This window comes from Patiria miniata, unplaced genomic scaffold (assembly GCF_015706575.1).
Source record: "Patiria miniata isolate m_02_andy unplaced genomic scaffold, ASM1570657v1 HiC_scaffold_1, whole genome shotgun sequence".
Lineage (NCBI taxonomy): Eukaryota > Metazoa > Echinodermata > Asteroidea > Valvatida > Asterinidae > Patiria > Patiria miniata.
The window spans coordinates 31,737,489-31,751,144 of NW_024037047.1; the positions used below are offsets into that span (position 1 = coordinate 31,737,489).

General features: G+C 43.6%; 1 protein-coding gene across 1 annotated transcript; it reads right to left on the reverse strand.

The window, feature by feature from the left end:
- Positions 1-226: 226 nt before the first annotated feature.
- On the reverse strand, positions 227-13,303 carry LOC119728882 (reducing polyketide synthase swnK-like). Its single transcript, XM_038201321.1, has 5 exons — positions 13,223-13,303; positions 10,087-10,402; positions 6,912-8,380; positions 6,616-6,709; positions 227-6,451 (listed from the first exon to the last, which is right to left on the reverse strand). Exons 2-5 carry the CDS (start codon positions 10,355-10,357, stop codon positions 897-899), a joined length of 7,389 nt encoding a protein of 2,462 aa, XP_038057249.1. The 5' UTR covers positions 10,358-10,402; positions 13,223-13,303; the 3' UTR covers positions 227-896.
- Between the last annotated feature and the right edge of the window lie 353 nt (positions 13,304-13,656).

Genomic DNA, 13,656 nt, shown 5'->3' on the forward strand with positions numbered 1-13,656 from the left:
TTCTGACAATCTTCAAAATAACACCAATTACATACTGACAGACTAAAAAGCATGATCATATCGTTCAATTAGAATCCTAAACAATTTAACACCATTCCCTTAGCGTGTTTTACGCTCTCAAATTTTCCAATGACGCAATACATTGATTTGACTATATATTGTCAAATTATCCATAACGACATGTTTTAGATGCGTATCCTAGTCATAAAGTATAACATTAATGAATGTATGTAACGTTATTCAAAGTGAACTGTTTTAAATCTGGTTAAACCCATTTTTAGGAACATTTACTGTGTATGTAAAAATACGAATACTATCTTTTTTTCAATAAAAAATATATAATATACTATCTATCCACCTCAACTTACTTTTCTTCTTATACTAATTTTCTCTTTACAAGACTTAGTATCTGCATTGCAATCGAATTTTAAAAAATACAATAAAAACTAGTCATAAAAAACCTAGAAGAATCTGATTGTGGTTTCGCGCAAATAATTAAACTGAGCAGGCACTATTTCTTTCTGAGCGCTAGTGCGATTGTTCACTTAAGATACAAGCGTCAAGTATGTAAGCTTTACCCCTATCAAATTATAGACCTACCAAGCAAATGCAGAAACACACTGGTACGTTAATTTACATGATGCTGAATCAATGCTGGTTCAAAGGCCATTTATTCGCTAATAAAGCCGGTCTTTATCACCGTTAATATACCCCCACGTAATCGAGTCTCGTCGGACTAATCATAATCCATCAAGTCTCCACGGTATGTATTAATTTTGATTAAAGCAGGAAGAATGAAATCAGTGAAGGGGTGTGGAATTCGTACCGAAAGCAAGCCATCTTGTTTTATATACTAACTTTGCAGGAACGAATAGCATAATACATTCTTGAGTACTTCAGTTAGCTCCTATTTTCTTGCACGTAAGACATATTTCCTTCACAATCTCTGCCGTGTTTGTCAGAATGTACATATGCCTCCCGGGCAAGGTGGTCTTCTTAAAGTTGTGCTTCTTGGACCTCTCCAACTCCCAGCCGTCCAGGAGTTCAGGTTGAACAAAACCGTCTTGTTTCCCGCCAAAAGCAGTGATGTCACATGGCAACGGCTTTTGGTGTTTGCCATCGTAGCTTTTCACCATTTGAATGGCGGCCTCAATGCAAGGTAACAACCGTCGCATGAGGGCGGTATTGAATAAGGCCACATCATCCATAAAACTGAACTTAACTTGTTTCATCTTCGCTAAATTTGCAAAGAGCTTTGGGTGGTTCTCCAGGGTCTGCCTCAACCTTTCAAAGGTTGCGGGTGAGATATTGAGCTCTTCTGGGTGGGGATAAGGTGTTGTCGGTGCGTACCAAGCACTGACGAACAGATGGCGAGGGCAGATGCTTTCTTCCTTTAGAAGGAGATGAGAAACTTCAAACGCGATCAGACTACCCATGCTGTGACCAAAAAATACGAAGGGAATATCTGAAAGATGTGGTACGAGCTCATCGTGGACAAGCCGTGCAATATCGCTCATTTCTGTTAGTGGTTGCTCGCTTTCACGGCCTTCCCAACCCGGCAGCTGGATCATCAGAACTTGGATACCAAATGGTAGCAGATGTTGTATCCAGTGTGAAAACAGCGAAGGTCCTGCACCGTTGGAGGGAAAGCACACAAGCTTCAGTCCAAACGATATCGGCATATCACCCTCGATGACAACTTTCTTCTCTTTGGAGAGAGACGAGACTTCATTATCAAAACCAGTCTGGGCGGTTGAGTCCGCCTTCGCCAGTATTTGTCTTGTGATGTTTTTCGAAAGCTCCTGGATCGTGTTCTTGTCATTTAGTAGATCCACAGCTCCCATGGTGACCTCAAACTGCTGACTGATCATCTGGCTGACCTCTGAAGCCAGGAGGGAATCCAAACCAAGGGAAATGGGAGAGGCATCGTGCGGAGGCTCATCAGACAACCCAAGCTGCTGACTGAGAAGTTTCGCCAAAGCCTCGATAACTACCTCTTTGGCTTTGGCGAACGGAAGCTTCAAAATGGACTGAAGCAGGGTATCATTAGTGGCAGTTAGATACACGTCACTGTCTTGAAACAAATCTTTCATCACGGACATGGTTCCATGCTTTTCTCTAAAGTGTTGTATCATGAGACCCTGATGCGTCGCTGCGTATAGTTTCCGATTAAAGGAACCTGAGATACCCAGCTGGGGTTGACGAACTGACAAAGCACAACCGATAACACAAAGAGCTTCCTCGGGACTCATGCTTTCTACGCCCGTCTTCTCCCACATTTGAACAATACCACGGCGAACTGCAAACCCAACGTCATTTATCAAACCAAGCTGCACGGCAGTTGCTGGTAAATTACGCCTATGTCGATACCGGGCGAGGGCGTTCAAGAAGACGTTGGCTGCACAGTAACTACCTTGTCCCGCATTGCCGATCAGAGACACGATGGAAGAGGTCATGATGAAATGATCCAGTTCGATGCCAAGCTTAAGCGTCAACTGGTGAAGGAGAAGTGCCCCATAAGCCTTCGGAGCCATGACACTGTTCCAAGACTCTGTTGTGATATTTTGAATGAATCCATCACTGAAGACAGCAGCGCAGTGGAATATGCCTTTCAAAGCAGGCCACTGGTCATCTTTCATTCCCTGTAGTGCCCTTTCAACGTCGGTTGCATTAGAAACATCCAACTGAATGTGTCTTATTGTGGCAGAGACTTCCTGTCCTTTTTGAATTACCCCTTGTAATTCCTCATTTATTTCCCCTCTTGAACCAGCGTAGATGTATCGAGCTCCTCTTTTTATCAGCCACTCTAGAAGTCTGAGACCAAACCCCTTAGTTCCTCCTGTGATGAAGTAGGCCGATTCTCCATCAGCAACGAAACCATCTTTCTCAAGAGAAGGTGGCAACATAAGCTCCGCTGATCCCACCTCGATGACCTCAGATTTGGGAATTTCAGTATTTTGTTCAGCTAGAGAAGACAGTCCCTTAACATCGTTGGTTTTACATGTCAGGTGACTACCTTCAACATTCGGAACAAACATATCCCAGAGATTCGACAGAGTAGCTGTTATCTCGGCACCGGATAATCCATCAACTGCTGACTGGAGATCAGTATCGAAGGCAACAATCTTCATCTTTGAAGGAAGCATCAGAAGTCTTTCATCTTGTCTCAGTCTTTGCATTATTACAACAGTGGCGTTTCTTCTCAACTTTGGCAACAACGACTGCAGTGTGCGACCCAAGGATGACGATCTGAGAGACATAAACAGCACATCAAATGAGGCTTCATCTATCTCACTGAGGCACTTCACAGGTATTTCTGTCTTAGTTTCTGCGAGATAATCACGATCATCAGTTAAAAGGACCGCTTCAGCTCCCAATTTAGTTGACAGGTGAATCGTTGCGATATCACAACTACTAAGAGAGTCGCACTTAAAGCCAAGACGCATACCTGCAGATATTTGCAAAGCCTGATTGAAGAAGACGGCGGTTGGGAAGTAATCGTTAACAATACTCACTGCCTCTTTGGGCGTGAGATGGGAGGGCACCTCAACTAAATCATGTGACGAAGCGCTCATACACGATTTGACTTCATCACAAGAAGTAAGACCCAAGTACGTTTCACTGACATCTTTTGATTCTGATGGGTCGACTCTACCAGCGTACACAAATGTGTTTGATCCTACCTTGCTGTCCCCTTCCAACTCATGCCTGTTACAAACACTGAAAGCTTCGACCTTCACACGGACAGTGTCTGAATCGGTGTTATCAAACTCATTGGGAGGAGTTTTCTGAATGAAGACACGACTACGATCATACACCTTTCGCTCAACAACTGACCAGAACCTTGTTGGCACAACTCCGGAAGCTTTGGAGAGATTTTCCATTTTCAAGCGAGGTGAATAGAGATCCACTAAGGGAGCTTGATCGTCTTCGAGTGTGGAATTTGATGTCCTTGCGGCGACTACATTTTCGTCTTTCAGATAATAATCTTCCTTGTTAAGTATTTCCTGAGCAATTGTGGAGCACTCAAGGCTGCTTGTCATCATGGGCAGGTCAACAGTAAATACTCTAATTGAAGGCTCTTCATGACTGACTGTGACTCCGATAGTGTTGAGGATCGCTGCAAACGGGTTGACGTCGTCCTCTTCTTTTGCATGCTGCGCACCCTTTGTGATGATAATCACCTTGGCCTTGATCCCCTCCTGCTGTAACGTCTTTAAGACAGAGTAACAAAACAATATGCCTTTTTGGCACTCCTCAAACTGATTCCTTGACATGACCGATCCCGAATTCAAATCGACATCACAAATCTCTGTTTTCATGATGATCACAAGTGCATCAGATTCTTTATTGTCTGAAACGACGGTAACTGCCTGTTGCACAGCATCGACCCTTTTCGTATCAATGATTGTAACATCCCAGGCCTGTACCTTCACTAGCGAATCAACAAATGAACTACTTACTTCTGTATCATCTGGGAAGACGACCAACTTCTTTTTAGCGCATGGGGATTCGGATGCTCCGTTTGTAACAACTACTGACCCGTGATTTTTCCAAGCTAGACCCCATACCTGCGGCTCCATCTTGTCTGCTTGAATTGTTTCAAACACAAGCTCCCTGACTGAACAGAATACTTTCTTCGTGTCTGCGTCAGCCACATCAATGTCACAAAAACGCTTGTCCTTTCCGCCAATCTTCGCGTGGATACAAACATGCAGTGAGGTTGGTGCAGAGACAGTTAACGTCTTGATGCTTTTTGGAACCCTATACACAGGCTGGAATGTCTTGCCGGAAGCCTCCATTTCTGCTTTTGTCGCTAAACTCAGGAGAACGCCAAAGGCTTGCAAGAAACTATCCATAAAAGCTGGATGGTAAACGTAGCGATGTAATTCTCTCTGCAAGCTGGGAGAGGCGTCAGCATACACTAAACATTCTCGAAAATCGTTTGACGTTGAAACCTCCTGAACGCATCTAAATGTCGATCCCAGTTCAAACCCACATTCTGATAGCCTGATGTAAAATTCCTCACCTTGAAGGATCTCTCCACACCTTGCAATGATGCTCTCTTCATCAACTGTAGCGTTCATCAACTCACTAACAATGGCTACAGATGGAGGGATGATATTCAGGTGACAATGCTGTATCCACGATCCTCGGGACGCATCGTGGCTCCGTAGCGTGAAGAGAAATTGCTCCGATGTCTTCTCCTCAACTGTCGTCTCCAAAGTACCTTCGCAGTTTGAGGCAAACATGAATCGATCGAATGTCAGTCCACTCAGAATCAGTGGGTAGGGATCAGAGTTCATCGATCGAGCTGCTGCAAGAGCTGTCTCCGTGTAAACAGCAGCAGGGACAACCACAGCCCCTTGCAGGACGTGATCCTGAACCCAAGGTACCCGAGATGCATTCAGGTCAGCTCGCCATATCTTCACTGGACTTTCTCGAAGATAACTTGTATCCACGGGCTCTCCAAGGAGAATGTGGTGACCATCCATCAAAGGAAAGAGCAAGTCCTCCTTTCCTTCCGGAGAAACATTCGTGCACTTTTCTCGCTGCCATGGGTAGTGTGGGACCGACACGACTCGGCGAAACGTGGACATGAACAAGCTATGGAACTTCACGGGGATGCCACTCACATGAAGCCTCATTTGCGCCAACAGGAGATTCTCAGAATCGTTGGCCAATGTGGTGGTGTCGCGGGGCCGTAGCAGAGATGCAGTTGTGATAAATGCATCATCTGTAGCCTGAACGGCAGCCAGTGTGTCTCGGAGGGCCGGCAGAAGCGAGGAATGAGGACCTATCTCCACGAACACACGGTAGCCATCTTTTGCCAGATTCTGAATAGAATCCATGAAGGAAACCTTCTGTCTGATATTCTGATACCAGTACTCAGGAGAGTTGGCCTCCTCAGGCGTCAAATAACGCCCAGTCACAGTTGACATCATTGGAATCGTGCGTCGCTTCTCCGACGCGTTTTGTACCTTAAGAAACTTACCCACTTTCTTGAGAAAAGGGTTCTTTACAACCTCCTGCTGTTTGCTGTGAAAAGCATTATTTACCTTAAGTACCACACAATTTATGTTATCTGACTTCAGCTCGTTAGCCAGACCCTCAACAGCCAAAGTCTCACCTGAAAACACGATTTGACCGGGGCTATTGAAAGCCGCAACATCGAGCACTTGCCCATGCTTGCTTTGACTGGCGAATTGGAGAGCTTCCTCAATAGGATGTAAGACAGCCACCATCTTCCCTGAGCCACTGGTTTTACGTAGTTCTCTTCCTCTCCGATGGATCAACTTGACTGCGTGCCCAAGACTTAGGAAACCTGCTGCGTAAGCTGATGCGACCTCTCCTACACTATGACCAACCACTGCGCCTGGGACCACACCATGGCACTTCCACAAGTCAACAAGACCTATCGCAACCGCACACAGACAAGGCTGGCTGATTTCTGTTGGAAAGAAGAAAGTAAGTAAAAGACAATCTTTAATGTTTGACCAACTTATGTGAAATCATGTTTTGTAAGATTTGATGGTCTTCCAGATCATCCTTTTAGGCCATCCTAATTCAAAAGTATCACAAAGTCTCTTTACCCTCAAAAATCACAATGTTCACCTGTTTCATTGATTCTTTCACGGTCCTCTTCCTCAGACAGCATGCTCACCAATGACCATTTGGCTCCACAGTTCTGCAAAAGCTTGTCGATAACCTACCAGATCAATTAAGAAAACATATCAAAACAAACCCGAATCTTTCCAACGGATATTTGTATTTCTTGCAGTTCCCAATTTTTGGTACTCTTCCCAGTGCAATGGCAAGTAATTACCGGACTTTTGTTATCCCATGCACTCCATACCAATCTGAAGACTCTTCTGTTTTTAAGCAGCAAAGCTATAAGGTACTGTGCTCACCTTCATCTTTGAAGCAAAGACAGGCTGTGTACGCATTAGCTCTCTCGCCATGCCCCACCATTGAGTCCCCATGCCAGAGAAGACAAACACAATCTGCCGTTCATTGCCTGTGGCTGACGGCGCTACACCTTTGACAGACCTTTCCGAGGTCTGCTGAGTTTCAGCTTCAAGCTTCATCCGTAGTTGGAGGATCGCATCTTCCTTGGAGTTGACAGCGATACCCAGACGATGTGTGTAGTGCTGTGAACGACAAGCGGCTGTGTACAGGCACGAGTAGAAAGTAGCGTCTGTCATCTGAGTGTCGCCGGTAAGGAAATCAAGCCAATCCTTGACTTTCTGATGAAGAGCATCGGAACTTGATGCAGAGAGGAGGAGGCAGCTCAGCTTTTTACCAATCTTTATGAGCTGACCACTTCCATGGAGATTAGTAGGACCTTCAAGAACAATGTTAGCATTCGCTCCACCGAAACCAAAAGAACTGCAGCAAGCCAAGAGGCGGCCGTCTCTGTCTGGCCAATGTATCAGCTCGGTAGGGATATTGATATTCAGCTCTTTGAAGTTGACGTTTTCGTTCGGAGTTTTAAAGTGCACGACTGGTGGGATCTTACGTTGATAAAGGCACAAGGCGGTCTTAATTATACCAGCGACTCCTGCCGCACCTTCGGAATGACCCACGTTAGATTTGACAGACCCAATGTAGAATGGAGGATGTTTGGGTCCTCGTCTTCGTCCCATAGCCTCGCCCAAGGCACCTGCCTCGGTTGTATCCCCAACCCGTGTTCCTGTACCATGAGCCTCTGCGTAGACAATCTGATGGGGGTCCACTCTGGCGTTGTGACAAGCGCTCTTCACCAAATCTACCTGCGCGTCGAAACTAGGGTTTGCAATGCCCGGTGTGCGGCCATCATTACTCAGTGCACCTCCTCGCAGTACAGCGTAAACACGATCCCCATTCCGCAGAGCCTCAGACAACGGTTTCAAAACCACGACCCCGGCACCCTCGCTGCGGGAATATCCATCCGCTGATTGGTCAAAGCTTTTGCACTTTCCGTCTCCTGACAGCATACCAGCTTGACAAAACCCAATGGATGTAACTGGTGTAAGGATCAAGTTGACTCCTCCAGCAAGAGCCATGGTACAGGAGTTCTGCTTGAGTGCCTCACACGCCAAATGGATCGAATACAGGGAGGATGAACAGGCAGTGTCCACGGAGAAACTGGGTCCTCGCAGGTCAAATTCGTATGAGATGCGGTTGGACACCATGCAGGAGTTGGTACCCGAGTTAGAGTATTGATTCATATTGTGGACTGGTTTACAGGCAAATGATGAGTACTCCTGTGCCGTCACGCCCATGTAGACACCTGTCTTGGAACCTCGTATAGAGGAAGCTGGCATTCCAGCGTTCTCAAGCGCCTCCCACGTGACTTCAAGAAGGAGCCTTACTTGTGGATCTAGATGAGCTGCTTCGTCTGCATTAAAATGATTAGAAAAGTGAATACGCACTCAAACTCAGAAACATAAAAAAGACATTGTGTCAGTCTACAGGGTGAGTCAAAAAAAAAGTGACCGAATTCGAAATGTTTGAGTGACTTGTTCCTCGAATTCAAAACCCAAAGTCCGACAGTAAAAAATTACGTTTCCATCTTCACACCAATAATTAAAATCGTATTTGCATTTGAATGCCTGTGTGTAATCTGTAATTGTCACTCAGCTCGATAGCTTCAATTGGCATTCCATGAACAGCGGTGGACATTAATCGTTTTGAAGTGTTTCGTAACATGACTTGGATGAAGGAGAAAGAGTGGCCCATGGTTGCAAAAAAAATTTGTGGGAGTAAATAAACAACACTTTTTTGTAATTTGGTACCCATTTGAGAAATGTTAATTGGAAAGTGGTTCAAATAAATGCATGAGCGTATAAGAGTGTTACACGTTTAGATGTACAAGTGTAAGAACTTTAAAACGCATCCATATGTAGCCTTAACACCAAATATGCAGAGATACTAAATAATTATAAAACAGAGTTTCGGATAAATTTTGGTCACATTTGATTCCAATAATGCATCGCAATTCATCATTATGATCACGTTACTAAAATTGTGATGGGCCAAATATTGGGACGGTTTAACAAGCCCATACATTGTTAAGAGTCAGTGCAACTTATGCGCGGATTCGGGGGGGGGGTCAACCCCTCCCCAAGTTCTGTCAATTTTTTTTCCATAAAAATTCCTGAAAAAATGCGGAAACACCACCACCCCCCTGCTGCGACACCGATTTTTTTTGTGTGGCTAGTATAAGTGTACGCCTGGCACAAAATACATACAGAGCCAGCTTTGCTACGGGGTATATGTATATTATTCTGCGATGTTGTGTAAATAATCGTCGGATTTGAACAGCGCCCCCATTGAAAGTATGGTACGAGTCCACCCCCCCCCTCCCCCACGATAAAAAACCCACCCTACGAACATTCCTGCATCCGCCCCTGCAACTACTAACATCACAAGTCATATGAAACAAATTATGAAATTTACGCATTTGACCCATGCAAAGTAATCATCAAAACTTGAAATTCTGTAATAGTAGTGAAACATGGTATAAACCAAAGTACGTGGTAAATAGTAGTCCGAGCATCAGACGTTCACGTGTGCAGAGCCACATACGTCTTGTATCCCAGCATGCAAAATGATGTTATGCGACCCCACGCGCCATCCAATCGGATTCAACTTTAGAAATTGTTATGTCATTTCAATCAGAAATGCGGACTAAGCTGTTGACTTTATCTACTGCCAATAATCTTGGTGCAGAAAGTCAACATGAATGACATCTAACACTCGCAACTTCTTAACAATTCCGAAACTTACTCAACATTAATTCATTTACTTCCAATTATCTTGGTGCAAAAAGTCAACATTTCTGATCGTCTAAGTTTCAGAATCACGTACAAAGCTTCTCAGCTGCTGTATTCCTTTATAGAGTTTTGTAAAGTTGTTATACAAATTACCGAAATTATTTTATAATATACAATTGAACGCTGGTTAAAAAAGTGTCTCAACTCAGTAGAACTATTATTCTTGGCCCAAGACGAATCTCGTTAATAGCGCCCTCTATCGTTAGTCTGGGGCCAAGACTGTACAATTATTAACTGACGTTGAAATGGTATGGCGCAAAGAGCTTACCGGGTGGCATGTGAAAGAACTGCCTGTCGAACATGTACGGGTCCTGAGAGATGTAGCCACCGTTCTTGATGTACATCTTGCCCGCCCTCTTCTCTCCAGGACTTAGGAAGTAGCTGGCATCGAAGCGATCTGCAGGTACCGACGTGGTGCAGTCCAACCCCTTCACCAACATCTCCCAGAACTTCCTGACGTTGTCGACCCCGTTGCCATAGCGACAGCCTATGCCCACTATAGCAACGTTCTGGTTTTGGCGGGAGAGTCCCGCGTCCATGTTTGTACCACGTGATCCAGACTCAGCTTGTCTTCTACTCCGTACCTGATGAAAAAAATGATAAAGAGGGTTTAACTTCAAGGGACAACGACAACCGATTTTGGATTTGAGTTTTAGGAACTTAAGAGCAGTTACTCTGAAACAAATTACTCCCGAAATAAAGGGTGGATCGGGGGGGGGGGCGTAACGGAGGCTATCCCCCTCCCCCCAAAAAAGAACGTGTTCTTTTTTAAGTGGACGTCGCAATGTAGGCAGACACTGCGTAAACAACCACCTTTTACTCAAAAAAATGGTTAAAGTGCTCAGAAATTGCCTCAGATCGCACCACAGAGCATCTAGAATTCAAACAATTTTCAGGGCCCTTAAACGGGCCCCGAGCCCCACGCCGTATGTTTTTAGCCCCACTTTATGGGGGACCAATGTATTTTGCCCCCACCCCTACATTTTGTTTTTCAAAATTGTGTTATGGATCAGCCCTTAACTGAAATTAAGTAAATCAACCCGAAATAATACCATGTCCTTTAAAATATGAAAAACAACCCGTGCTGTATTGTGGTGACCGTAACGTTACCTGTATTGTCCGCGAAAGTTTGATTCGTCAACAACGTGACGTCAGTTTATCCAACCATAATTTTTTTTTTCTCAGGTAGACCAATTATATTCAGTGTCGCATTCCATAATACATTTGTCTCCGGGAAACCCGGAATGCGAGCCCCTCATCAACCGAGTCGGCCTGGGGTCAGGCTCGGGCCCACAAGCTTGAAGCTTGTTCGTGTATGCATATTTCTGGAAAATGCTAGGTTCTTTGTTTGAATAAACTGAAGTTTGCCTCTGGCTTTTTTGTCGAGTCGTAATTTTGTTTTGTTTTAGTGAGTCTCTCCCGGCGCAAAAATAAGTCTGTTTCTGTAAAGGGCTGTTTTTCACTTTCATAAATACTTCAGATCCACAAAATGTACGTTTTAAGTAATAATGACATTGTTTTCATGGCCTATATTTTGAGGGACGAAAAGTCAAAACATATAAAATGTAACAAATACTAATTATATTATAAGATAAATGTTAAATTATTTAGAAATAAAATTAATACACACACATAAACAAAAGCGTGAGAATTTGAGGCAACAAAACGGTGAGCATCGTTACACAGGAAAAACATTATTCACTGAAAAAAAACAAGGCTGGGGAATAACTTTTAAAGATGAACTATCCGTGCGAATTTCAACCCGAAAACGTATGGAGGGAGTTTGTTTGGGTTTGCTACTTTCCTAGCAAAACAAAAATTAGTCTATTCTGAATGGCACATCGGCCGAAAGAAAAACACCCAAAGTGTGGAATAATAATACAAATTTTGAGGGTTTTTTTCTATTTTTTTTCTTACATTCTGGCAATAGTCAGTTATTGTGAGGTACCCTGACTCCCACTCTTTCTTATTGTAGAAGCGATAATGCAGGCTTCAGCCACCAATTTTGTAGCAGGGCGCATGTGTTTGTAAACAACTAACAATCCAAATTGAAAAGGTTCCTTTTTCAAAGACGTGCAGACACCGAAGAAAAGGACAAAGTCGTTAAAATCAAATAATAGTCAAAATTCGTTCGGAGAAAAAAAATCGAATTGATTGGAAATTACGGACCGTATTTAAGGTTGCAGAGATGGCGACGTTGGTATTTGGTCATTTCATAGACACAGTCATGTTTGATTATTAGTTCAAGGTATACATTACAGTGTCCTCAGCTCTGGGTCTGGCTGCTATTTTGAAACCATGCAGATTTTTGGTGATCATCATAATGTGATTAGGCCAAAAAAAGAGTCTCCGGTTTCTAGTATGGAGCTTGCCCAAACAGTGGTGCGGCGACGCGGCTTTTTTTTTTTTTTACCTGATTGTTTTGCTTCAAATGTCGGCTGATGACTGCAAATGGTGCCCGACTAAACTTAGTGCAAATATATGGGAGTCCAGAGAGGCCACATGAAGCTTATTCTCGACCATAACCCAATCTAAAACACGTTAAAATTGTGCAGCAGCAGGATTCCAGTCAAACCAGTGAGTTTGGCGGTTTTGAGACATCATCTTTCATTGAAAAAAAAAATCATTTCGCCGACGCGCATGGCTACGGCGACGCGCGCGTTTACCAGAAACCGGAGACTTTTTTTGGCCTTACTTATAACTTGGCGACAATGCTTTGAGCAACTGAAATATTATGCTGTGTATGTTGCAAGATCCTCTAAGAAATCCCTTCATTGAATGAGAATAAGTTGTAAACTATTAGGTACAGTCCATCATTGGCAGCTATCCAAAAAGTATCTGACGCAATTATTGTTTTTACAAGCACACTTTTACAAGCATTACCAACACGTACACACCAAACGACAATAAAAGAACTCCCGGTAAGTATTGGTCCAATTCAATTAAATAATTTACTTTTTTCATAACAAGAAGTCTTGTCTTTAGCGCAATTCCCAATGACTACTGCTATGTGTCAATGCAAACTATTCCCAAATTAGAATCGCTCACTTTTTCATTCCTTCCATATTACCGACTTACTAATTACGTTTCCTCATTTACATTCCTAAAAACGTCTTCCGGAACGGACTCATTTTCATATGTAATACTCCAGCTTGATCATAATGTTTCAAACGAAAATAGTGCAGTAATCTAGATAATCTTTTTTGAAGTTCAGTATCGAAATCCACCAAAGGAAGTGAGGTTGATGAGAGAGATGACAAAAAAAAACATCCGTTGATAAAACAACTTGTTTTGCTCTGACGTGAAAGCATGTATCGTATACTGTCCATGCCACATAGGTATTATGCAATTGTATCCTTTGATATCAAATTGGTGATAAATGTCTCGAGTCTAAAAAAACTTACCTATACGCTTGGCGGCACTGGTGTCGGACTTTACAATCGTCAAATTCTCTGCACGAGTCGGGTTGGCTGATTGGCTCGCAATGACTGTCTAACTCCAAGCCGGTACGATCACCCGTATTTATAGGCCTGTTCTTTGACCTCGCTGGTACGGTTGGTCATTATAGGCTTACGTACCGTACCTCAGATCGAGGTCACCGAACACCAATTGTAAAGACGCTGTGACGTACTTCACATTATATGGGAAAGATCCGGTCTTTTCTCACGTTGCACGTTATGTCCCGTGAGACATCCAAGTTCAACTTGTTAATTAACCTATCGCGGCAGAATCGCGTCAACGCAGCCTGTAAAATATTGGCCAACTACATGATATACAAATGGGCGTAGAACGCGCAAAATCTGAGACAAGCAAAACTTAACGTGTAAAATGCCATAGG